Source organism: Xiphophorus maculatus, chromosome 15 (assembly GCF_002775205.1).
Source record: "Xiphophorus maculatus strain JP 163 A chromosome 15, X_maculatus-5.0-male, whole genome shotgun sequence".
Taxonomy (NCBI): Eukaryota; Metazoa; Chordata; class Actinopteri; order Cyprinodontiformes; family Poeciliidae; genus Xiphophorus; species Xiphophorus maculatus.
The window spans coordinates 9,722,340-9,749,875 of NC_036457.1; the positions used below are offsets into that span (position 1 = coordinate 9,722,340).

The 27,536-nt window shown below is 40.1% G+C and overlaps 1 protein-coding gene across 2 annotated transcripts in view; it reads right to left on the minus strand.

The window, feature by feature from the left end:
- Positions 1-627: 627 nt before the first annotated feature.
- The window catches only part of sesn1 (sestrin 1), a 58,602-nt gene continuing 31,693 nt past the window's right edge, over positions 628-27,536 (minus strand). The window contains exons 1-9 of one of the 2 annotated variants that reach the window (XM_005802602.2): positions 5,011-5,297; positions 4,342-4,407; positions 4,047-4,247; positions 3,774-3,956; positions 3,446-3,682; positions 3,100-3,354; positions 2,824-3,014; positions 2,580-2,724; positions 628-2,494 (exon numbers count right to left, since the gene is read on the minus strand). In XM_005802602.2, coding sequence (XP_005802659.1) covers positions 2,408-2,494; positions 2,580-2,724; positions 2,824-3,014; positions 3,100-3,354; positions 3,446-3,682; positions 3,774-3,956; positions 4,047-4,247; positions 4,342-4,407; positions 5,011-5,112 — 1,467 coding nt within the window. In that variant the 5' untranslated portion in view covers positions 5,113-5,297 and the 3' untranslated portion in view covers positions 628-2,407. Of the gene's footprint in view, positions 2,495-2,579; positions 2,725-2,823; positions 3,015-3,099; positions 3,355-3,445; positions 3,683-3,773; positions 3,957-4,046; positions 4,248-4,341; positions 4,408-5,010; positions 5,298-27,536 lie in introns of those variants that run through there. The other variant, XM_005802604.3, reaches the window with a different exon arrangement.

Consider the following 27,536-nt stretch of genomic DNA (forward strand, 5'->3'; position numbering starts at 1 on the left):
CTGTGATATGAAGGTCAGTCTGCTGGTTGATATCAATGTTGTTGCTATTCCATACATAATTTGGGATAAACAGTGAAATCTTTGGCCAGCAGAGGTAAGTTCCTGCTGGCGATTCTGCATCGACAGACATGCCTGTGTGGGTCTGATGGGAAATTCACAGATTACCAGTCTCGGGTGGGGAGTTAGCATGAAACGTCTTGAGGTCAATGTCATGAAAAGAGACGTTGACCTCAAGCTCACCACAGGAAAAAAGGGACCATTAACTGATCCCCAGTGAGTCATGCAGCTTTGAAGCAGGCACAGTAAAATAAAACTCGCATGAAAGTCCCTGAACTGTACTGATGATAATAAACTGAACTATTCTCCTGAGCTCAGCTTACTAGTGATGATCTCAGCTTTTTGTGTTCAGAGCCTTTAGCTTTAAAAGTCCTCACTTTGTGTCATTTTTTTCATGAGTTATCAATGTCTCAAGTTTTTTGTTCCACCAAAACTATGTAACTCTACCTATGATGTGAGCTTATAGTTATGGTGATTGTGCTTGATTCCCAAATTGTATTGGCTTTGTGTCTTTCATGAAGTAGTAAAAGTATATGTTTTAAGGACAAAACTACAAACAGTACACAATAACTCAGTATTATAGTTTATTTTTTTTAAACTTTTTCCATATTTTCATATAAAAAAGTGTCAGTAACTGACATCAGTCAGGAGTTTGAAAGAAAAAGAAAACTTCCACTTCCTCTCAAACCACTTTCAAATGTACCATTCCTTTATCATTGCAGTTCTGCTCCTCCTCACATCATCGTTCACCTGATTTTCTCAGTCCACCCTCAGAAGAATGCAGTACTTTACTGATTTTTAGTAAACAAAAGAAATAAGCAGAGACCTTAAACCTCTGTTTAAAATAATTAAAAAAAAGAAGAAGCTGCTTTTGCACTGGTTAGACTTTCCTCGCAGGGAAATAAGCACAACTACAACCTTTTTGCGTTCGAAAGCTATCGACCGCAGGCAGCCCTGTGTGAACTCTGTATCCCCGAGCAGCAGCCCAAAGAGTCTCTGCTCACCAAAGAGCACTTTTTACATGTTTTAAAAATAATAATAAAAAAAAAAACAGAAGAGGTATTTTACTGGTAAAATTCACAATCAAAAGCTTTGAAAGAGTTAGGTCAACCAGTCAGGCGGGATAAGCGGAAGACGAGATATGACGGAAGCAAACCCCCTCCTGGAGAACCTGGTTTCCAAACTTTCTATTCAATTTACATTTCTGTGATTTTCTTTTTCCCAATACAAGAAAAAACAAAAGACATCATCAATGAAAAGAACAGTTTTCTCACAATAACAGAGCTACAGCAGAAGCAAGAAGGCTTTCCTTCAAAGTGCCTCGCTTTTTTTTTTTCTTAAATGAAATTCCAAGACATACATTTCTTTTTCTTGCTTCCACTTATTTTTGTGAAGCACACACAAACACTCACACCTCAGTCATCAGGATAAACATAACGCATCCACACCTGTACAGTCAAACTCAAAAAGGGCTCAGACAGTGTTCTTTTGAGTTTTTCACCCCACATGCGGGGGTTTTCACACTCCTCGGATTAGCTTACTTGACGTTTGAGATTTGGGATGTGGTTAAGGGAAAAAGAGGACGGGGGTAATGCAATGGATGTTTAATGGACAGGGGCTTTTATAAAGGGATTAAGGGAATTGGGTGAGGGGTGATTTTGGGCATCAATATGATCCCACTAAAATACAACTGGGAGCAGCAGCATCAGCACGTATGCACACTGTGCTGGATATAGTTCAGGCACACGTAGAAAACACTGAAACAAAAACGACAACAACACTAGAGTTAACACATTAAAACCATCCCCCTTCTCATACAAAAGTGAAATAAAAAGATGTTTAAGAAACTAAACAGATAACAGTGACGACAGAATCAAAAGTGCAGGCTGGATCTGGCTGCACAGCTTTCTTTCTGGGAAATTTCACCGGGATTCTCGATCCTAACATGAAGTGAGACAGGCAATGCTGGAATACTGAAATGTAGTCCTGGATGTCTCCAGTGTCAACGCTCTCAGCCGGCACAACCTCCTGCCCCCAGCAGGGCTTGAGTTTGCTCAAGGCTGTCCTCTGTTGGTCGGTTTTGGCACTGCAGGCAGCGTCTGACTATGTTTGTGGATCCACTTGTAGTTTGAGATGACTTTTCTCCAGTAGAAAATCTTCTTCCCTTGATTTCCATTTGTTCCAATCTTCTCTGCATCGCCCAACCAACAACCATTGTCAAAACCAAGAGCTCTTTTTGCTTAGCCCCCCTCCCCCGCCACCCCCCCAAAAAAACCCTCCCATGTATGTTTTTTTTTTCTTTAAGTGTTCCAGAAAGAGCAAAGACAACAGTAAAAACGCCAAAAGCACTTCATGTCATGTAGCGGGTGATCGCTCTCAGAGCGTATAACAGTTCTGCTTGCATCCGTGCTTCCATAAGAAGCAGATTAACGTGGACCTGCAGGAGAAAAGAGTGACATTAACACACTGCAGCAGCGTTAACCACACATAAAGAGCTCAAAACAGGAAATTCAGAGCTGTACCTTCTCGGAGTGCTGAAACTGCCTCCAGAAACTCTCATACATTCGTTTGGTGGTCTTCTCAGGGCTGCACACCATGGTCTTGATATAGATTTTAAAGCTGCGGTCCAGAAGCTGATTTATCTCTCCATAATCATAGTCATCATACCTGAAGAAGACAGTGGAAAGCTGTCAGGAGAAAGAACACAGAGCGAGGCAGAGCAGATTTTATTGCCAACATAAAATCAGATCCTATCTGGTGACGTACCTGATGCCAAACATGCAGTGAATGTAGTTCCAGATGGCTCTGCGCAGCATGCTGGTGTCCACGTCCTTATGTGTGGCCATGGTGTTGTATGTGAGGTTGTAGGCCATCTGAAACTTCTCGTCCAGCATCTGGCCCACATCAGGATACAACCTGTTGACCAGAGAGAAGCCGTGGTCCTCCCAGCTGTAGTCCTGCGAGAAACAGACGCAACATCTCAATAACAAGCATCCAGACAACGTTCTAAAGCCGCATCACAAAACCGCGTCTGAAATTTACCTGTGCTCTGAATGTGGGCACCTGTTCCCCCCTCCGAGAGAAGTCCTGGTAGCCGTAGCTGGTGTCCTCAAAGTGACGAGAGATGTCTCTGGAGGGGACGCACTCCTCATCCTCCGACGTGACCACCAACATGCTTTCCGTCTTCTCCCTTTCAAAGCGAGTGGCCATCTCCTCCTGGCTGGCCTCTTCGTCGTCACGGCACTCCTGCAGCTGTTTCATCCTCTCCATCAGCTCTTCCACCTCGCCGCACATCTCCTGCGAGGACGAGAGCAGGTAAAGAACAGTCAACGACAATAAGGTGCTTGCTCAATTTAGCAGGTTTTCCTCTTTGTAGGCGACCACTCACCTGATTGCCCAGCAAATCGTTGTGATGATTGGCGTGGCCGTTGCCGTTGGCTATGTCGCACACACAGTACTGGCTAACGGAGGGCGGTCTGAACGTGTGTCCCCCGTCGCAGTTGATCTCTGGCATGATGCCGCAGCCGAAGGTGAAGGAGGAGAGGGAGTGGTAGTGGGTGAGCAGGACTACGGCGTGGATGAGCTCTGCCAGGGACCAGCTGTGCTCCTCTGCCTTCAGGAGGCGCTGAAAGCAACAATCGGGACAAGTTGCTGAACAGAACCACAACTAGACGTCCGGTTCTCGCAGCCGCAGCCCGGGATCTCCCTCTACTCACCTCGATGTGCTCCTTGGTGAGAAGCCACGGACGGTGGGCTAGGATTTTGTTGATCTCCCCGAGCTGCTGCAGCTTCTGCGGTGCTTCGTTCAGGCCATTCAACCACTTTGTGTTCCCCCCGACCTGAAGGAAGTCGTTCACGTGCAGGTTGACCAGGTAGGAGCACTGGTGGCGAGCAGCCGCCTGTACCGTCAGGTAAAAAGATCATCAGATTGACAGAAAAAAGCTGATTCAATAGTTTACTTGGGGAGGGGTGGGAGGAGAAGGACGTACCATAATGCAAATGTAGTGCCTATAGTGCAAAGGCAGGGGTCCGTCCATCTGCAGCAGGTAGTGCTGCGTCCGGAGAAAGCTCTCCAGGTACTGTGGGTGGAAGCTCATCACGAGGGAAATGTTGTCCAGCCGACGGAGGGCTGCAAATGCATCCTCAAATATCGCCTGCGTACTGGCGTCCACTTTACTGACTTGAAGAATCTAAAAATAAAAAATTTAAAAAATTGCTAATTAGTTTTTTTGTTGCTTACAGCCGATCTTACAGTCTTGGATGAGATTAGAGATTGTCTCCTACCTCTTTTTCAGGGATAAATCTGCTTGGTCCACTTCCTAGGGGTCTTGGAATCCTTATGCCTAAATCCTATAAGACAAGAAAAAGGGAAAAATATGATCAGTTTTAATGAGAGAGGAAAGGAGAAGTGAATGCTGCAGTTAAATGGTGCTAGAACCTTCTCTCTCTTTTTCTGCTGCAACACCGAGGGAAAATCAGATTTGAGTCTCATTTCTGCATAATATATTTAGGGTTTTTTTTTAAAGTAAAAACAATCTGAATGTTAAGCAAAATACCCCCCACATTCACAGAGAAATCTTTACATTGTCTTGTTTTGTCCAGTAACTTTCCGCGGCTTGTCCAGACATGTCCCCGAAGCACACGCTGGGAAGTCCGGCAGAAAGGCATCATTCACAGGTGACACCGTGTTTAAAACACTTTTAAATGCATCCCATATCTGCCTGCTTTTTAAGATTTAAATTCAACAGATGAGCATGGAAGATTTCCTTCCTACAAGTCTTCACTCTCGTAAACAAGTCTGGACAAAAGACTGCACTGCAGCCAGTCCGCTGGAAGGACAAATGTCGCTTAAAACAATTCACAGAAACGTGACACCGTTTTTATTCACGCACAGCAAGATCAGACACCCCAATAATGCAAGAGATTTTTCATTTTTAGCGTCATTTGTTTTACCTTTTTGTTGAGCCGTTCACAATGGGTGCATATCTTAAACAAGTCTGTCACTGCGATTGAATTATTCTCCACGTTTTCTGACGGTGCGATGGCGTGCCTCATTTCGTTTCCTCCGTTTTTCCTCTGCTTCTTTCCGCGGAGCAGAGAATTTATAAAATAAACTGTGTAAATTTAAATGGCTCTGTTTCCTCCTGTCTTTGTTCCTTGGGGCACTGGTGGGGGAAAGTGGCTAGGCAGGCGAGCACTCAGCTGTTGCGGCCCCCTCAGCAGAATAGCGTCCTTTACAGCTCATACATTCGGTAAATAAGTCGAGGCTCGCATGAGTGACACCACCAGCGGCCAATCAGAACGCGAAAACAGATTCTAGACAGCCAATAGCGGTGCTAGACCCTGACGGGGCGTGGCTAAGCGTGAGGAACGATTGCGTCTTAAACGTGAGCAGAAGGGGGGTGTGACAGTCCCCCTCTAAGAAAACATCATCACTTCTCTCTGCTGCTTCTTTTGTTCTCTGTTCCTATTGATGATGATTGAACTTAGTGTTTTTATTGCTCTCTGTGTGCTAACTAAAGCCTGCAATCGACTGCAGCAGATTCCTGAACGACCTTTCCACCCAAATCAGTTAAAATTAATACAGATTTTTTTTAAAAAAAAGCATTATTATGCTCGTTTTTGATCTGCATTTCTTAAAATAGACCTGAGTAACGCTGTAAGGTCAGTTTTAAGCAAAGATAGCACGTTATCTGTGTGCATCTTTGCAATGTGCATGAAAACAACAACCAGCTCTTGCAAGCAGCAGCAAGCCCCCCTGTCGGCCCGTTGCTGTACTGAAGGAGCAGACCAGAGGAGGAGGTGTAAGTAAGCTGAGCCTCCAGCTCTGTTTGGTGAGCAGCAAAAATAATTATATATATAAAAAAATGACACAGAGGTCCTCTGAAAGGACAGGCATCGCCACACCGAAATGGATGACTGCATGAGCTGCTGTAACAACAACAGCCCTTCAGTTTGTGGTTTTGCACCACAGCCTATCACATCACATAAAACCATTCCTCCACCAATCAGACCTCACTGAAGGTGGCCTTTTAAAGCCAAGAGGAAGCAGAGATAAGAAAAGGACAGCTCAATAGCTTTGTTTATGCCAAGTCTGACAATAACATGTCCAGTGGAACGGCTTTTAACTAGTTTAAACAAAGCACAAGTTACTAAGTAAATGATTCCTCCCCCTGTGACATCAGGATATCACTTTAAAAGGCAAATTTTATTGGTAGATTACAGTTTTCACCTGACATTGACCTCGTTTTGATCTTTCCAACAAGATTATTGAGCCAGTTTCTTTGGCATACGAGAGCCTTTAATCAACTCAAAAACTAAAATATAAATTTTATTAAATTATATTTTAGGACACAGTTTTATGTACCACGATGTTAGTATAAAGTATTTGCCTGTTACAGATTTTTTAGCTTTTCTAGGACTTCAATATTTCTTATTAAACTTAAGTATCGAGCAAAAACTGTTTTCAAATCACTCATTTGAAAACAGTTCATTTTTCCCATGAATTGATTACTGCCTGGCCTCTAGTAGCAAGAAATTCCTCAGCTGAACCTGTCTGACGACATGAAGTAGGCTAAAAGATCTGAAAAAGTAACATATGTGCCATGTGATGGAGAATCTCCAAACATCACTTTACACACAGTTGATGTACAGCCTAATCTTTTAGAGGTGCTGCAGCAGGCGCTTAGTCAAGACATCATAAACTCTCCAGTTTGTTCAACATTTCTCCTCAGTAATGTTAAAGATTCATTGTTTTTGCAAAGGTTGTTGCCACCAAGGATGGCACAAAAAGCTATAAGATTTAGGAGACAATTTTTTTTTTTCCAGATGGCCAAGGTTTGTTGGGAGAGCTTTATTCTCTTAGTAAGTGAAATCATTATTTTAAAAATCTACCTCTTATATTTAATGCAGTTATCTTCATCAGATGCTAAACCTTTATGAGCCACAGCATTTAGATTTGACAAAAAAGCAAACACAGCAGAAATCAGTAAAGAAACAAATACTTTTTCAAAGCAATGTGCACCCAAAGTCCTCAATAAGGGTTTAAATGGTGCATTTAATGCAAGGTACCACAGCCAAGACAACACTTATATTCAACAATCTTGACAGGCCACAAATAAATTGCAGCACACAGTGAAGTGCTTTTGTTTTCCAAATGCCAGCAGGCAAATTAGAAAAGCATCGTATTTTGGTGGCTGTGGGCACACGCAAGCCCATAAATATCTGCATGTCATGGTTATTAGGGTGGCTTTAAAATAACATGTTTTTGCAGCTAATTGGGGAAGGGAGGAAGAGAGGCTCTCTACCACCTAAACATTCATCCATTGACATTAGTATTTGTAGGACTCTGAAAGGTGAAAAACAGATAAACAAGTTAAATTTGGAAATCATGAGCTAAAGAGGAAGTTAAAAGAAGGGAGGCAAGTCAACAGCTGTAAGCCTGCCTAGCCAGTTTCTCAACCACTTTCTAGCCCCCAGCACTGATAGCTGTTTAGCACCATATTCAGCAGGTTCATTGTGTGTGTGGAGCCAGTTCCTGCCAGCTCCTCTCATGACGCCACAGGTTGGGGTGCTGGCCAGTGGTAAACATGTTCCCACAACTGGAGTCAGCACTCCCGGGCTTGCTGGGAGCCCCATGGCTCAGCAAAGCTGCACAAGAGGCTGGTCAGCATTAGGGCTGACGACACACCAAACCTTTTCACATAAAAGCGCTTAGGCTCAGGGGTCCGGCCTCGCAGGCGCGGCCAAACGCTATTGTCAGCGTGCACACACTGACTAGGCAGTTAGCGTTTGCACAACTGACGTGCTCCTATATGTCAGTTAGTGCTTTAGTAAATACTGTAAAACATAATTTTGAGTTTTTGTGCATCAATTTTGCATCAAAAACGAGACTATTCATGCAATAAACCTGGTTTATTTCCAGTATTCTTGTCCCTAAACAGCCCCAAACGTCAATTTTTTTTTTTCCTGGGATTATATGTGATACACCAAGACAAAGTAGCACTGAATGGAGCTAAATACAGGACGATCTAGGAATAAAGCTGTACAGAATGATGTTCACAGACTCCCTCCATTCAATATGTCCAAACTTGACTTAGTGTGCAAGGAAGAAAGGGCAAACATTTCACTCTCTAGATGTATATGGCCTTGGCCTTTATGATAAAACATGAAATAACTCAAGGGTGATGCATACTTTTGCAGAGTTCTGTGAATTTTGCTATTTTAATTTAGAGAAAAGTGTATTAATTTTCCATTTTTAAGGGGCTCTTTGCTACATTAACAGCGTGTGGATGCAACGCTAGCTTCGGACGAACCGGTATGGAAAAATCTCACATAAAAAATAAAATAAAATAAAAATCAAGAAAGTACGACTCTAGACACAAAAGTGATTTTAAATAAAGTGACATTTTAAGGAGTGAGGTCTGCACACCCACCTCCAGATTCCTCAGGTGTTTATAGATAAGATTATTTCCTGCATTTCATTTTCCAGCATTGACATGATTAAAGAAAACGTGTCTTTGCTGCTGTCACAGCCTGCTACTCTACACATATTCTCGTTACCTTTTGAAGATTGCTCAGAACACAATGTGACATATAAAACCACACTGCGGATGTCTCAGGGGAATCTGAAGACATACATCGTTAGGCGTCTCACTCATTGTGTTTGATGTCACCTGCAGGGAGCCTGAACTGTCAATCAGCTATTTTTACAAGAGGAACTGCAGCAAAGCAAATAAGAAAACTATCAAATCACTGAGTGAAATTAACCAGGACAAGATATTTTGAGAAGTTTCTTGCTGTTGCTGGGAAAACACAGCAACAGCAAGAGTCGTTTATAGACAGAATGGCAGACAACATGCCGGGAGCGGTCGGACTCTCAGAAACAACAGGAATCATCTCGGATTTGTTTGAGGTACTCATCAGCTAGAGGAAGGGCGTGAACAATGGATATGTTTCCACTTGATTTAATGTCAATGAAAATACACTCCAACTGCTGGAAAAGCAGAAAAAAAATATTCAGTTATTTTTTTTTTCACATTATAAACAAGATGAAAAGCTGTTTTTAGCAAAAGTATTCAAATTCACTTTTGGTCTACTTTTTATAATCTCAAAATGTTGAGAAAACACCTTCAGACAATTTTCAGAACCACAAAAAGATATACATGTTAGTTAGGTATAAGACATGAACATAATCTACAATTCACAGTTCATCTGCAAGATTACTTTAAGGTATTTAAAACATATTAAAGGACAAAGTAGTTTTCAAACGTAATGTGAATTGATCCAACTGAACAATGTGCATTTGAGGCACAAACATCAACAAAGCATTATTAGCTAGAATATAAAATAAAACTGGTTTATTTAAAGTTAAAAGTACTAATATTCAACTCTGAGGTAGAAAGGTTTTGTAGGACGTTTTCTTATCTCACCATGTATGACGGCCTATCTAAAAACAGGATTTGTGTGGGTGTAAAAGTGAAGAAATCAAACGTATTTGTGACACATCAAGTCTTGTTCCATTTATAGAGCATCACTTGTGATGTTCTCAAATTACTGTGCCTACTTAAAAATGTACAACAAAAGTTTATGACACGTTCCAAGTGCTTTTCTTGAGAACAGAAAACCAATTAGTAATCCAAATGTATATTTACAGTTATTGGGTGACATATAGACTCAGTCAGGTGCTTCTTGTGCAGAATATTATCTAACAAGCTAAAATGTTACCTGGTTAATTAGTCAGGCTATGAGCTCTGGTTCAGCCTGCATTTTGCTGCTGCTTACAGCTTGTTTAAGCTTAAAACTCATGCTGCTCCTTTAATTTCCAAGCCAATTAGTCTTCCTTTCAGCCAGCAGACCAGCAGTGTAAACCACCCAATCAGTCTTGGGTGGTTTAAAAAGACTTATTTTCTTATTTTATTCATTGTAATACCAATAAGTAGCCCATGCATAGGAAAAACTAATGTAAAGTTCACTTCTGCAATATAAGCATTAGCTTGTGAAGCTAAAGGAGAAATAGTAAAATAAGACCGATGCATCTTTTCTGCAAGAGCAGAAAAGCAGGAAAGGCAGAAACATCATTTTCTCTTCATTTCACAGATCATCAACATGCTCTAAACCTTAAAGATCCGATGTCATTATATCGCCTCGAATACAAAGAAAAGCAAAACACAAGAAACTAAGACAGAAAATGGGCTCTAAACTCTTTGCTGTCAGTAGGCCCATAAACATAAAAAGCACAACATAAAAGCAAACTAAACTGTGTTCAGGCTTTGTAGAGTTAGTCATTTTAAAGAGAGAACAAATTGCTAATGGTGCAAAAGGACTTTATTTGGACATATTTTATAAATGGACCATTAAAAAACACAACTATGCAGCAAAAATATGTGAATAAGAGTTTTACGCTCACATTAATCTTGTCCAATCACCAACCTACGCTCTGTGAACAGCTACTAGTCATTCAAAGTTAATTTATCTTCCTTTATAAAACCACAGGTTAGATGAAATCTTAAGTGCGAACACCAATGAGTGCTTGTGTAAAAAAACTACTTTGTGGAATATTTTCCACAATGTAAAATGTGCTAAAAACCGGCGATTAAATCTGAAACACGTGACAATTTCGTAAAGTGAGTCATTTTTTGACAAGTTACTAACATTGGGAGCTACTTTCTCCTTTCCAGCTGTTTCCCTGCTTTACGAGAGCTCATAAGCCTTAATGCACTAAAGAGGCTGATAAAACTTAATAAGATTCAACAACAGGAGAGGAAGCCATGGCAGATGTAAACTCTTGCACATGTTTTCAGCTCTGCGGCTGCTGTGTTTTCTCATGCAGTTAGACCCGAGACAACCACAGAAAGTGTGGGGATGTTCAACAAGTGGCACAAGTCCACAGACCAGTTTAAACCCAACCTATCGGTGCGCAGAAGAGAGGAAGCAGAAAACCCTCAAGCACTGACATAAGCCTAGCAACAGGCTTCCACCAATTGCAGCGAAGAACAACAGTTTCAGGAACCAATCTTCTCCGCTTGTGTTTCTCTAGCTTTCTTAGAAAAAAAGGAAAAAGAAAACAAGAAAAAAGTTGTGCCGAGGTATGAAGTTCACCGGGCAGCCTAATGTATTTGGTTTCATACAGTGTTAGTTTTGCTCTTGTGTTTGCAAAGTCATAATTTGTCTGTAGGAGATTCAGTGACAAGAAGAGGCAAAACAAAGGTCTCCGAACCTCACAGCAAACACCAAACCACATGTTTCAGATTAGCCCGGAGGCTCAAAACAGCCAGGCTTGTCTGAGAAAAACAACCAGAGAACTTTTTCCATGTAAACAGATTCCCCTGAAAGTTAAAAAACATTAAAGGGAACAATCAATACAGTTAGATTGTGGAGGTCTGCAGGGTTTTAATCATAAACAGTAAAAGCTGGACAAGATATCCCCCATAGCACTCTTCAAATGAAGCTCTAAATGCGAGTCTCTGCATCTCAGTGAACGTTTAACATAGAAAAATGAAAGTTTAACCCTTACCTCCCCACTTGCAGAGCAGAAACAATAGCAGGAATAAGTTTTTAAAACCTGTTTTCACTTCATGTAAACACTCGGAGCGTGATCCATGTGAGAATTAGAGTCACCTTTTTGACCTCTCTAAATCTTGTTCCTTGTTCTCAATGTTTTTTTCTCATATTATCTGTGTACTTTGGCGATATATCAGAGCGGAGGGAGTTTGTATGGTGACGCTTTTCTAACAGTGACCGGCGACCCCCTCCCCCCCACCTCCACCACCACACACCAGACCAGCGGGTCTAGACCTGTGTGCACCAACGCTGCAGCGAGGAAATGGTCTTTGGATTTTATGAAACAGAGAGGAACTGCAGGGAGTACATTACAAATAAAAAGTAAACAGCATGGAGGCAGAAGTGTCCATTTGCAAAAATCTTTTAAGAATCTATGGGCACTGTGGGCAACCATTCAGGAAAAGGCGTTGGCTTTGTTACCCAGAGTGCACGTGTGGAAGAGCGAGTTCCCGGGGATGTTATTCTAACAGGGATATGGCAGCTGTCACAATATGGCGAGGTCTGAGAGAAAAGATCTCACAGAAAAACAAGAAAATACCAAACCCTCCCCCTACTATCTTTAGCTTGATATGTCACAGCCACCACAAATCAGCACAAAGCTTCTCAGTTTGTTAAAAACCAAAAACCTGCAGCTTTGCTTTGACATCTTGCGGGATATTAGTGGAAATACTAAGTGTATGTTTAGTCATTTTATTTGTAATTCAGAGACAGTAAACTGACCAAGAGGAGCCCATATCAATTCTAAAGAACTCACAAAAAGGACAGCTTGCGGTCTGCTCTTATTTTGTGCCTCCTTGCAAGCACAGCTGTTTTCTTTTCTTCCCCTGACAAGACCTCGCCTTGTAGCTGACTGAGCAAAAAAGAATTGACTCATCCCTTCTGGAGTGCAGCCAGAAAGCTGTTGGTCATCGCTCTGTCATTTAAACAGGCGGTGGTGGAGAGATCCAACCCGCTTACCTGTCGTGATAAGAAAAACAGAGGTGTTGATTCACTGCCATAAAGCTACATGTTCATACAAGAGGAATACAGCAGACAACAAGAGAGCAGAGCCTCTTGGAAAACAGAAACCTGTAGAGCCACAGAGTCTGAAAGTTTTACTGTTTCCTTGTTGCCTTTTTTAGAAAGCACTTCAGCGCTTTGCAGAAGAGGAAGGTTCGTCTCTTCTGCTCAACAACAATCTCCACTCACTCGTCGACGCCGGTTTCACTTCTGTCTCCGCTTTTCCACTATCTGCTCTCTCAATCTTTAGCCTTCACTGAGATGCTTTTTGATTGCAAAATGGAAAAGGTTATGTGATACTGCCGTATTTTAAAAGGGGCGAGGAAATAATCTGACCTAATTGCAATCATCAGAACCAGAACGACCGAGTCATATTACTTAATTAATAGGTGATGAGCTCTGGTACCGAATGGTGGAGCAAAACGGCAGCCAGAATCAGCTGTTTTTCTGTATCGATGAAAAAAAATACTTAAAAGGTGATAACTAACTATGCCGGTCATGCTTAACGCATCGATAAATATGCACTCTTATGTTCTTTAATTTTCTTCTTTTCAAATAATAAAAGAAGTGATAATCATGTGTAGTGTGCGGCACATGATTTTATATATATTTAAATATAAAATCAATTTACTGAATTTTGTACCAGTTGAGCTCTTCAATAAAGCTTGAAGAGGTGGTTCAAAGTGATTGAAGTTTTTTCTGTCCCTCCCTCACCTGTTGCTTCACTCTATCTGCTTGAGTGGCTTAACACACGTGTAGCATGTAGCTTTCAAACAATGTTACAAATAAAAGGTGACCCTTCTTGAGTTTTAAACATCCGCTGAATTTGTTATTATAAAGTAAGAGAAAAGTATGGGAGTCAGCTCATTATACTTTTATTACTCCATTAAAGTTTAATTTTCAGAGCTAAAAGCATTAGGAGAAATAAAATGCAACAGATAACATCAATATTTCTAATTATTTTTGCACCAGTAGGAGTAATTGTTGTTAATCAGATCATGGAAATATTTGGTCAATATACCGAGAAGCTTTTAATTATAAAGTGTGAATTTTACTGACTCAGTGAAGCCTGCAGTTTTCTGGCCGATCACAGATTACTGATCTATTAAAAATCCTGACGCAAAAATTCCGATTTTGTCCGATGCCAATTTCTTTTTTTGTCTAAAATGTTGCTAAATGTAGCAAGAAAGTTGATGAGTTGCCAAAAGTGAGATGACCATTGCTAAATGCAAACATATTGATCCGATCTGATGGGCCGGTTTGCTAGTCAAACCTGTCTCACAGCAGAGGAGAAGAAGATAACAGTTGATTGAAATACCTTTGCCGGGGTAGAGAAGATTGCTACTTAAAATCGGCTTCACATGTAAAAATTGGCCGCTCTCCGATTTCCCAGAGTTAGGAAAATCGGCACCGATAAATCGGTGTATCCCTAGAAATGTTTAAGTTGTTTTAAAATGTGGAAAAACATTTAGTTTGACCAGCTCTCTGTTCTAAATTATTCCTGATACTCCAAGCAAAAATCACTCTGTTTGCTGTAGTTTGGCAACTTAATCAAAACATTATTTAAAAACAAAATCCGCACTGCCCATTTAGACAAGATTGGTGTGAGTAGAGTCTTCTAGATGTATTCTTTGGCTGGTTGGCCAGATAGTCAACATCCTTAATCGGTTTTTGAACAGAGCAGACGAGTAATGAATCACTGCTTTTGTGTCTTAGGAGTAAATCCAGGAGTAAGAGGAAGTTTTTTAAAGGAAACATGAGTCCGGGGGCTTTTAGGGGGAAAACTGTAACATAATCTTCTTTGCATGTTGGCCAGTGATTGCTGGATCGTACAACTCCAGTAAAAAAAACAACAAAAAAAAAACAACTTACTTTTACTTGCAATGCAGTTTATAGTTAACACCTCAGCTCTGCTGGATTAAAACCCTATTTAAAGCTGATTTATTTCCAATTTTTGCTTTTAACTAGCACAGGCCAAAGGCCCACCATGCTAAGTTACGGCCGCTGAATCATGATCATTAATCTCTGGCGGCTCCCCTTTTCTCCTCTCCAATGGCCTACTTTCCTGGGCCGCAAGTTTAACTTTAAACAGAGCTGCACTAAATATACACACAGGAGCCAGCAGATTTAGAATGTGCAAACATGGGGGATGGGCATAACATACACAAACGTATGGCGTATCCACATGCATGTGCATGTGAACACTCTCGAGACTATAACCAGCAAGTTCCTAAAAGAAGTGAAATCACATGACATTGAGATCACAGAGTTTAGTGGGGAAAATGCTAAGGTAGGCAATTTGAAAATGCTTGTGAATACGTGACCGCGACGTGAGAAAAATCCAATAATGACAGCAATACTACATACTATAGTGAATTGAAATATTAAATCATGAATTGTGAATAATTAAAGGGCCAGTACAAAAACAAACAAACCAACCATGTCCTCCCAGTAGGTTTACTGTTGAAATCTAACATTATTATGACATTTGGAGGTCTGAATATTCAGTTATTGTGATTTTTTTTTTAATGTGAGAATTACTAACAGCAGCCTCAGGTTTTAATGTTAGCTTCTATAACTAAAGATAGGAATGGATCCATACTGAATCTAAATGTTTATTCAGCTGATGCGTGCTTAAAAATTTATGAAGCGCCTGGTTTATTACCTGGCTCTGTCTGACTACCAGGTTACCCAGAGTTTGCATCCCTGAGGCAGTGTTTTAATAAAGTGGAGATGGATCGATGTATACAGTTAGGTGAGACTGTACTTTAAAGAAATATTGGTAATAAGTGGTCCACTTATTACCAATATAACTCAGAGAAATCTAAGTCTTTAAGAACATAACTCCTGTAGTCACAGCAGGGATTTCTGTGCTGCAGTGTTTTTTTAACCATTGTCCTATTGCTTGAACACACCCATTTCAAATGGTTAAAAAACTGAAAAAACTCAGCATGTCATCAAGTTCATCAGAAGCCTGTTAATGGCCCATCAGTTTAAATGAGGTTGGGTGAAGCAGGCCAGCAGGAGAACAGGTGCTGCAGGCTCTTGAAGGGTTGCTCGGTGCGATTTGTATCTGCACGAAGATCTTTAAAGACACATGGACGCAGACAAGTGGCGTCAACATTCTCATCTATTTGGCTTTAAGTCAGAAATGGGAGTTATTTGACTATTTTTGTTTAGCAATTATATTTAAATGATAGCTTTTACACTTAGATAACTTTCTGGTTTTTACAGAGTTTCCATAGTTTTGGAAAAATATGGAATTAGCTCCCCCCCCCCCCATCTTTCAGGCTTGGATAAGTATGGAAAGTATTTATGCCTTATTTTATCTCAAAAACACAAAAAATGCTGATTTGTTTAATTTGAAGTTTTATCCTTTATTTTTCACCCTACAGTTTATTAGTATTTTGTTTTTAGAGTTGCTTCCTGGAAACTGACAGAAATATAGTCAGAAGAACATGAAAAATATCTCTTTTAATGTTTTATTTGCCTCTAAACAACTGTCTGGGTTTAAAACTGGATCTGTAAATATCAAATCTTTTATAGGGACTCCAAGTACAGCTTTTACACAACAGGTGCTTTGAATGTTTCTAAAACAAATAAGCTATCAAACTTTCATTCAAACAATTTAATTTAAGAATAAGATCATTCTGACCTGATTTGACTAGTCTAAGAGTTATAAGTCTTATAATAAAGTCTGAATATCAAAACCATAATATTGAAGTGTTAAGGGGATAAAAGATATATTCAGTATGAACATTATGCGTCTTTGGATTATCAGGGTTTTTTTTACCCAAAGGCTTAAAACAGTGGGTTCATTTGTTGGGTTTGTGATTGTGTTCATTTTTAACGTTTACAAACTCTTCGTGGACCTTATGACCTCAACATAAATGCAACTGGATTGTGTGTGTGGTCCCTTATCTCATGCCACAGGTAGTGTTGAACATATTTGCTCTGTGGTTAATCAGTTACAAACCTGTGGAACTGAGAAATGAGCTGACCAGTAGTTAAAATCTTTAAGTCCCCCCCAAGCGGACCTGAATCTGTGCCGAAAATCTTACCAAGTTACATGTGACACGCACAATCATAAGATATTGAGCTTCTGTAGAGTGCAGCGTACTAACAATTTGCAGAAAAAGGTGCAGTTGTGCAGTAAATGGTCTTAATAGGCAGACATCAACAGCAGGAGGTCAAGCACTATTCCCTTTGGTGTCGAATTTGATTAAATTAACTACAGTAAGATAACAGGAAGTAATGCAGGATAATTGACTCACTTATTAAACTCAAACTGTGGCTTGCTTGACTCTTAGAAATGACGAAGACAAGACAGCATGAGAAATTAAATCCAAATTCCAAACTTTAGACACATTTTTGGAAAGACTTTGACGTGTGGTGACTTCTTTCATCTGTGATTATGTCACACAGACCAGGCGGTCGGGTTAAAGAGTGCACGCTTAATAAAATGAGAAGAAGGTGGAAAAAGTGATAGGAGGAGCGAGGACCGAGGGAGAGGATTATTTGACCAGCATGCAGAGAGAAAGCGCCTCATACCTTATCATGGGTAAGTAAACACCAAAGCGCAGTCTGGAGTGACATCATTGTCCCTGAAAATCAATAACCAGCTACTTCCTGTGCAGTGGGAAAAATCGATGACTCTGTGCACTAGATTACCTGTCTTTGCCCACTCACCTGCAGAAGTGTGCACACATACAAATACTGCAGGAAACCGACTGATGCACAAACCATACAGCTTGGAAGGCATTAGTAGAAACTAAGCCCACAGTCAAAGTTTTAATACCAGTATTTGTGCAGCTTCAGGGCAGAGTCGGCCCATTATGGGATTAGCAGCTGCCAAAGAGTGGTGTAGACCTACTGCTCAAGTCTAACGGGGATTATGGCGATGCCAAATCAGATTTCTATCAAGTTACAAACACACCAGGGGAGCATGAATCAGCAAAGATCCCCCTGCTTTCATCGGCCTATGGCTTGTCGTTACGCAATAAAAGGTTGAGTTCAGTGTTTAAAAGGTAATAAAATTCATGTATGCAGAAAAACAACATTTCCAAACGACATATGTATTTTTTGCATAACCCCAATAGTCCCTGTAAGTTTTGCAGCCGCAAACAAATGTCTGGAATGTGGTCAGTGCTCGACGTGCCACTGAAAGTCAGAACTGCAGCTGAAAGTGCTCTTGAGGTTCTCTCAGCAACGGAACAAAAAGAAAAAAAAATCGGGGCATAAAAGGCCGGGTGGATGGGTTTAGTGTCATGAACACGCCTCTCAAGATTTGCCCTCATTGCCCTGCAGAGGCTGGGATATGACACGGAGTGGAAAAATAGTGAGAAACTCGGCCTGTATCACCTGTTTGTCTGCACAAGAGAGACAGTTTGTATCACAACTTGAGGAAATGATAAGACAAATATAAAATAAATCATGTAAGAGTAATATATTGATACTGTGTGATCAGGCTGCATAAATCCAATGCATAAAATGCGGTTTCAGAAAAGAAAAACTGACTCTTGTCTCTTTTAAAACATAAGAGGTGACTGTGTGTATTTTCTGCCTAACCAAACCAGACTGGGTTTCATTATCACATACACCCTGAATATTGTTCTTGGTGGGAACAATATGTGTGGTTGGCCACCGCAGATCTTTCAATACTGGCTGTGAGTGGGTGTGCAAGTTTTGGTGAACTCAGCCGGGCCAGCTTTCTCTCCGTTTCATGCTGAGACTCCAAATGCTGCAACCAGCAAGTCTAAAGTGGGTTTCGTGGTCAAGATTATTAAAGAAAAACAATAATTCAGCTTCAAATACTGTTTGTTTTGTTTTACTGTTTCAGATCCCATTAATGGAATTGACTTGTCCCCCATAGCCTTTCAATAAAATCCATATGTTCTTTAAGAATCTAAAGGTTTATATTCATTCTTCCTTTAAGCATTTTAATCATCAGCATTTTATAAAGGGATTTATCACTTCATAATTCATCACTGTAGAATTATGAAGTGGTTTGGAAGTTTAAAGAAAAAAACCTAAACTGTGACTGTAATATTTACCCTCTTTACACTGTATCCCCAAAATGTAGTCTAGTACAATCAATTTCCTATATAGGTCACTTTAATAACAAATTAAGTTCATGTTAGTCTAATCCAATCAGAGTATAAAGTGTTGTTTTAGTTAGAAGGAAAGTCATAAAATGTACTTTTTGCAACAGTTAAGAGAAGGATTTACCTTGTCTAAGGAAAACACATATGCACTGATGTTTAGATTTTGCTAGTTGTGCTAATCATGCTAATTGCTAATCACATGTAATGGAGTGGGATACCTCTGCTTCTACAAAAATAACAAATGATGATGAAAATATCTTGAATGCTGTTTAATTCTTATATATTAGCTATAAAAAAATTAATAAACTCAAGTTAGTATATAAAAATACAAACTACCAGATTTTGATCACCACATTGCTACTCTTCATACTGTACATTTAATATTGTACATATTTTTTTAAGTCAGAAACAAAGTGACTGTTTAACAGTTGGCTCACTGTAGCCTCATGTTTACAGCCGAACACATTTCCCTTTCAGCGCCGTCAAGGATCCGATCATTGTCCATGTTTGTGCGATCACAGGCACATGTCTGGAGAGGACAACTAATCTCTTTATTCAGCAGAGAAAAGATCTGGCCTGCAGCCTATAAATCCGACCCCTTGCTAACCCGCCTGCAGGGCCGAGTCAGCTTACACCACGCCGAGAGGCATCCTGCTGGGTCGGGGTGCGTTCTCTACGGGACTCCCACAGGATGGCTTCACACAATACTCTACTCTCCTTGAAGAGGACACACAAAACGACTGCATGCAAAGAACATCAACTGTACAGAGGCAGCGAAGCACACTGAGACAGATGAAGGTGAACTTTAACACTCACACACACAGACTTCAGCAGACAATGGACAGTGGAACTGTGCCATAAGGGAAGGCTGTTAGTCAGTCACTGGGCAACTGGGGCAGCAGATGGTCATCTTCCCTTCCACTAACACCAATCAGGAGAAATGGGAGGGTGAGGCTCTGGCAACTGGTCACCTTACAGAGTACATGGGAATGACTCAGCCATAACGCATGAAGCAAATGAGCTGGACGGTGAATGAATGAGTTTCAGCATAGAAATGGAAAGAGTTTCAGACAAAGATGCACCGACTATAATATAGTTCATCCTATGGGGTGGAGCTTTCAATCAGGTTTGGTAATATGATATAAAGCTGCAGGCTCAAACAGTCAAGCAAACAAACCACCAGCAGATCAGACATGCAAATGAAAAGGGTAGAGATTAAGCCTCAGAGCAGAAAGAGCGAAATAGGGTAAAGGTCAGCTGAGACATCGAGAATAGAAGGGGGAAAAAAACAGAGGAGATGGTTTTATATCTTGTTGACCAGTTGCTGAGCCTCACTCAGCATGAACGTTTTCATTGGACAGTGTGCGTTGGAATAGTCGAACAGAAGTATGCAGGGGTGTGAGTCTGCACACAAAGGGACCCATTTATGATCTCCGCCCATCTCAGCTCATGCTAACAGAGAAGAAGAAAAAAAAAACTGCCCAGCATTCTTGCATTTCTCTTTTTTCCCCCCTGTTGCTTGTGAAAAGGAATGTTTTGGGATGGTTAAGTCTATAACAATAATCATTCTCCATAAATAAAAGACTTTGGCCTCTACAGGAAGTGAAGACACAGGAAAGACATGCGGCAATTTTTGCTCCGGAGTTCAAAGATGTGCAGTGAGATAGATCTGTTGGCAGCAAAGTGAACCGCCGTCGAGTAAACATGTTTGTTAAGAAAAAGTTACATCACAGTCGGGGTATGAGACAGCAATAAGTCAGATTGAAGGATTGGCTGAAAGTGACTGAACAAACAGTACGAGTGAGAAAGTCAAGGAAGAAAAGAAGTGGCTCAATAAAGGTGGGAATATACTGAAGTGATACACAGACATGAGTTATGAAAATATTTTTCTATTGGGAAAAGCTGAGTTCATAAAAAATGTCAAGGCAAAACGTTAAAGTATTTGCCCCAATCCAGATTTCTTCTGTTTTAACATTTTGTTTTTGTCATACGTAACTATTCAAGATCACAAGTTTAACTAAGGTGAAAGATAATCTCAGTACATAGAAAAGCAGTTTTCAAATAATGATTTTACAAGACAAGAAGCCATTAAAACCAAGGTGGTCAATTGTGAAAAGGTAATTGCCCCTAAACCACATAACTCCTTGGTGACATTAACTGCTATCAAGCATGTTTGAAGTATTTCAATCAGATTTAAGTCCAGATTTAAGATTTAACTTTTACAAGACCACTTTAAAAACTTTCAATCAATCAAATTTTATTTGTATAGCACATTTCAGCAGCAAGGCATTTCAAAGTGCTTTACATCATAATAAACACAAAAACACAAAGTCATGCAACATAGAATCAACAATCAAAACATGACATTAAGTCCAGTGCCATCATTAAATTCGTAATTGATTACGTTTCGAATCCAACTCTAAACAGGTGGGGTTTTAGTCAAGATTTAAAGGCACTCAGTGTTTCAGCTCTTTTACAGTTTTCTGGAAGTTTTTTCCAGATTCGTGGTACATAGAAGCTGAATGCTGCTTCTCCTTGTTTGGTTCTGGTTCTGGGGATGCAGAGCAGACCAGAACCAGAAGACCTGAGGGGTCTGGAAGGTTGATGCAACAACAGCAGATCTTCAATGTATTGTGGTGCTAAGCCGTTCAGTGATTTGTAAACTAACAACAATATTTTAAGGTCTATTCTTTGAGCTACAGGGAGCCAGTGTAGGGACACATAACTGGTGTTATGTGCTCTATCTTCCTGGTTTTAGTGAGAACGTAAGCAGCAGCATTCTGGATCAGCTGCAGCTGTTTGATTGATTTGTTGGACAGACCTGTGAAGACGCTGTTGCAGTAATCAATGCAACATGATAAACGCATGGATGAATTTCTCTAGATCTTGCTGAGACATTAGTTTTCTGGAGCCCCTCAGAGGTAGTTTTGGTCTTTGAACCCCCGATGCATGAGGTTTTAGCCCAGTCTTTTACTTAATAGAAAGATCAACCAGTGCTCCATGTTTTCTCCATTTGTGGATAGTTGTTCTGACTTGTTTGGATCCATTAGAAATTACTTTGTATCTATTTCCAATTTGATGTCATTTGCTTTTTTCATTTTTTTAAAATTAGAAAATATGATAAGATACTTAAAAAATCGTTTTCCTACTTTATGTTGTCTGACAAGTCCTATTAAGGTGATTTTTTTTTACATCTAAAGTAAAAAGACAAAAACACACATAAAGCTTTAGATTTATCTACTGACTTAAATGAACCATATCAGCTGTTCAGTTCCTTCATCACTGCTTTTCTTTGTCCAGCCATTCCTCTCTCCCCAGTTTTACTTGTTCCATGCATAAGGCAGTCCCGACCGATCATTGTTGTCGACTGCGGGACATTTAGGAATGTGTTCGAAGCACTCCTCTGAACTGTTGTGTGACGCATTTCGTGAAACACCTTTGTTAATGTTTCTGTGAACCAGCAAGACTCCTAGTTCAAGGAAAGTTAACCCAGATTACTCCCAGCAGCTGGAACTGACACTTCCAATCTCTCACATACAAGTGATTAGTCATCGTAAGAGAATAAGAGGCAGAAAACCCAAACAGGCATGTTTTAATTTAATCAGGCACCTGCTTTTCTGCTAAGAAACAAGAAACACATGAAGTGAGTAAAAGCCAAGGCTAATCAAGGAATCTGCTAAATCATTTAGGAATCTTCCTTGATTTGGTGGCTTATTTACAAACTCAAGGGTTGTGGCATTTTGTATTTAACAGAATGAGCAGTTGACGACAGTGTTTATCCCAGCTTTTGAATTTGCTTGTGGTTCACATGTTGCACTCTTTTTCAAACCAAATAAGCAGAATACGTAAACCGTTGGATTTGCTGCTGATTTATTCAGCAAATCTGTTTAAAACAGGAATTACTGTGGAAGCTCCACAGTTTGACAGTTGAAATTGTGCAAGTGGTGTTTCTAAGAATCTGCGAGTCTTCCAACACGCAGAGATGCATGTAACAAAACTGAATTTAATTGCTTCAGAATGCTTGGATTTAAACCAAATCTGATTGTTTTTCTCTCCTAAAACAGTCTTTCTATGACACATTGAATAATTCCTAAAAGCCTAAAAGAGGTTGGGTCTCCATTTGGCACTCAACTTTGTAAGCAGAGTTTTGAAAAACACCTTCAGGTGCCAAGTGCTTGTAAAAAAAAACAAAAAAAAGTATATTTTTTCATATATTTAACCATAAGAATTTAGAAAATACTGCAGGTTAGATCCTGTCTGTCTAATTTTATACAACCCCCTCCTTGGTATCCCTTTGAGATAAACACATCTCTGATGTTTTCATGTTTTCAGCTGATGGGAAGAAAGCGATGGAGAGCTGGGGGTGAAAAGGAGGGACTGGTGGTAACCTACAGTATATAATAAGCCGTATTTCTTTTCCTCTGGTCTCCCAGCAGACTGAGCCTCAGTTTGATAAATAGCAGGCCCCCTCAAAGCAACAGATGCTACGACTCAAACCCCCTCAAATTCAGCAGCTCTGCCAAAAAACAACCAAAAAAAAGCAGAGTCAAGGCCCTCCTCGGCTGTTCCACATACTGAAAGCCTGCGAGTTTGAACAGTGCACAGAGAAAACAGGGCCCCCTCTATGCTTCAGCCCCCCGCTACTAAGACAACCCAGTTTCAGAAGACTCTAAAGTCCCTAGACTTTATCTGAAGGGAGCGCTCATAAAACTGCAACTTCTTCACTTTGCTGAATAAGGTCACTGCTCCACCACTTTTAGGTCTATTTGCACAAATTCTTCTTTTTGATGTCCATGGTTAAAATATTATCGTTTCTCCTTATCAAATAAAGATCCTCCCTGCCCCATCCTTGCACACACTCCAACTGCTGAAACGATTAGGGAGCATGGAAACAATTGTGGAAGAGGGAGGAAACATTTTCCACTCTGCTTTCCGAGAACAACGAAGAACACTGGATTCTTGAAAGGTGCAAAAGCAAATTCTCCTCTATGAAGCCAGATAGAGGTCTTTCTTTAAAGAGAAGGATAGTTTGGTGTTTTGTGGTTTTGTAGAAGAATGTCTGCTGTAAAGTCTGGCAGTAAGTTATGTTAAGGGCAAAATGACAGAAAGAACGGAAGAGTTTTGTTTTGCAAGTACAAATGGGGTGTTTGATTAGGACGGATGACAATTAAATTTCACTAAATTCTCCTTGTTCTGCTTTATAGCTTTCAGAGAAAACATGTCCTTCACAGGTGAGCTTTAAAGGGACTTCCGCTGCTGTTTTATCAGCAGTGGCTTAAATTTTCAGGTTGTCTCCATGCGACTGTTTAGGTCTACACAAGCAGTGGGTTAAAGTTGCTCACGAGATACTGAAAATACAGAGAGATAGTGGGTAGTGCTATCAGATGCCCCAATAGTTTCTACAGCAGCCTCAAGCACATATGGAGGCAGTCCCATGACCTCAGATTGACCAGAGAGGCCTCCAGCGAGTCGAGATACAGAAACACAGACCACAGTTTTACAAATCTGAATCTCTAAAAGGAATGGGCTGGTCACCTTTCTCAAGCTATACCAAAGTTTAACTAAACAAAAGTTTAGCTTAAAAACCACTTAAAGTCCTTTTTATAAGATGTCAGAAAAACAGATGGATTAACCAGAGTCTTTTGCAGCTGTCTTTAACATAAAATAGTGCAAACCTGTCCCTTGTCCACCTACCATACATATCGTTCACCTGCAAGTAGGAGTGGGTGATATGGACTTAAGGTTTTATCACAATATTTTGTGATACTATTGTGACAATGTATCGTAATGTAATGTGGTGATAGCAATTCATGACCTTTTTTAGGTATCTGTACGGCTGCGACTGAGTGACACTGAACAACACAAATACTGATCTTGAAAAACCATCTTATTTGTAATAGGCTTATTAAAACCATCTTAAAACCATCTTATTTGTAATTGATTTCTATTACTTACTGCAGTTCATCATATTTTCAGATTTATTGATATGTGTTGTGGAGTGGCAAAAATAGTAAAACTAACAGTCCCATCAATATTGGCAGTTTTAGGCGTGTTCAAAAGTCATTCATTGGAATTTGTCCTGACAACAATTCATGATAACAAATTTATCACGATAAATGATAAACAATACAATAAATGTCCCACCCTACTTACAAGACTAATATAACTGGTAGCATTTCCAGTGGCAAAGCAATGAAGTCCTGGTATGAGAACTTACAGATCCCCGATCATCATTCCTATTAAACTATTTTATTAAAATAGCAAATTTAAAATTAAGAAACTTATGACAGTTGCATCAGTCTAGCAACTATCTGAGCAGATAGACTGACCAACTAGTCATCCATCCATCCATGGTATGTACCTGTATGACCATGCAAGGTCATGAGGGAGTTGGTGCTTACCTCCAGCAGTCATTTTGTAAGAGGTCAGGTATACCCTGGACAGGTCACCAGTCCATCATAAAGCAACACAGAGATAGAAATCCATTTTCCTTAAAAATATGGAACCATTTAAGAGGAAATAAACACTTTCCAATGGATATGAGGTTTGTTGTAAAGTATTGCTACAAAAAACTAAGTCTCTCACTTTTTTGTGTTAAACTATGTATTTTTTTTAATATCCACTACCACAAAGATGTCAAACAGCTAATTTTACAGAACATAAACAGCCCATTTCAGAATCTAAAGTACCTAAGTGGTACAGCTGAAATTACTAACTATATTATTTTCACCCTAAGCTTTTATTTACAACTAAACCCTTCCAGGCTAATGAGCAAAAGGTCTTGCCAGTTTATCCAGATTAGAAAACAACTAAGCAGGATTTACTGGGGTGGGACAACGAAAACAAGTAACGAGTAAAACAGGAGTTTATGTGGGTCAAGGTAACACAACTTAGACTAGTTTCTGTGCTGTAAGAAAACCAACATCTGAGCAACAATGGAGAGGTCATAAGCAGAAAAACAAACGTCAGGATCTGTCTGACGCTGCTGTGAGCAGAGGTCGGCATCAGTAGCGGAGATATCGGGGATGCAGTACAAAGTCTGTTCAGGTGGACCTGATAAGAAAGGTGGAAGGGCAAGGGAAGCAAAGACAAAGTCTAAGTGAACACAGACAAGCTGGTTTGTGACAAGAGTTTCACAGGCGCTGACATCACCGCGTGAGAAACCGACTCGATGTTCTCTTATCGGTCTCTGACCTCAGGCTGGATGTCGTGATTGTGCGCACAAACCGTGGATCGCACCAAAACACAGCAGAGGAGACGCATGCCCTGTTTTCATGTGCTCTCTCAGCACCTGCTTACGTGCTTGTTTCAGGCTTACATGCAAGCTGCAAACACACACATAGGCACGCACACCCCCACACATGGTAGGTTTTGTGAAGCTGGAAGACATTTAGGAAGCCTGACTGAGATTGTGGCAGGACAGGAAGGAAGTGGAGCACGCCCCTGGTTCTGAACAGGAAGAAGCCAGGAAAGAGGACACACACACACATTTATACAGTAAACACACACACACACACACACACACACACAAGCATATAAAGATATAACACTAATGGTTATAAACCATATCTACTGCATTTAATTCCATTACAGCTACAAACTTCAAAGGATTTTACAACTGTGCACAAGGAAATCCCTTCATTACTTACCTTCATGGTTAGATCTTGCCATAATATGGATTATAACAGTAATCACAAGACTACTCACTGAATAGACTTGAGTACCAGTGCTACTTCTGCAAAGCACAGCTGCAAAAAGTGTTAAAAAATGAAGATACAAAGATGTATGTGAAGTAAGTCTTGCAAAAGCACACCTGTTAACTTAAAAAGCTCTCCAGTTGTCTACCTAAATAAAGTGATGGAAAGAATATTTAAAGTATGCAAAGCCGTCATCAAAGTTCACTAAATAATTATAGCTTGGATCTCCTAATTATTAACCCACAACGCAGAAAAAAAATCAAAGAAATGAGATGTGATGCTGCCTTTTGAGAGAATCATCATCTTATAGTAAACAAACTGGTTACTTTTTTTTTTTTTTTGCATTCAGTGATGATAATACCACAAATATTTAAAGTGAGTCTGAGCAGGACTGGCGCCCCAGGACAGTGGGTATGCTTCAAAGTGGTTGTTCACAGTCAAAAAGCATCTCAACCCCCCTGAAGCCAAACCTTTTCCTCATCCTATTTTGGGACACTGAAAAGTGATTTCAAACATAAAGCTTCTGCATCCATATACAGGGGGGGGGGGACCAAAAGTCTGAGCAATTAAGTATATTATAACAAAACATTTTGACAGAATCAGCACTGAGACCTGTTAACCAATTAACTTTCAGTTGATGTGTCACAAGTAGAAACGTAAGAGCTTAATCATATTTTTTAAACATTTAAGATCTTTTTCACAAAGTACACAACAGCCATCAGTCTTCAATACTCACATTTATTAGAGCAAAAGTGTTCAGTTGCTAATATTTTCCAAGTTTGTTTTTTATCAAATGTTTTATTCACCATTACTCATCTCCCAGAAAATCCATCCATTTGTTTTTCTTCTCTTTCTCAGCACTGTGGTTATTGGTAATTATATCTCTAGCCCAACCCTTGTCTTGAACCAATTTAACAAATATTTAACAAATTTAAATATGATTACGTAACTTGGTCTGGCATATTTTGCAGCTTATAATGAGTCTTTGTGTGATGAGGAAGCAGAAACATGAGGATCTATCTGTTGAGGCCAGTGTAGAATCTTGCACTGAAGTCTCAAAGTACAGAAATAAAACCCCATGCAGTCGTCATTCTTACCCTGGGGCGGCATAACACCG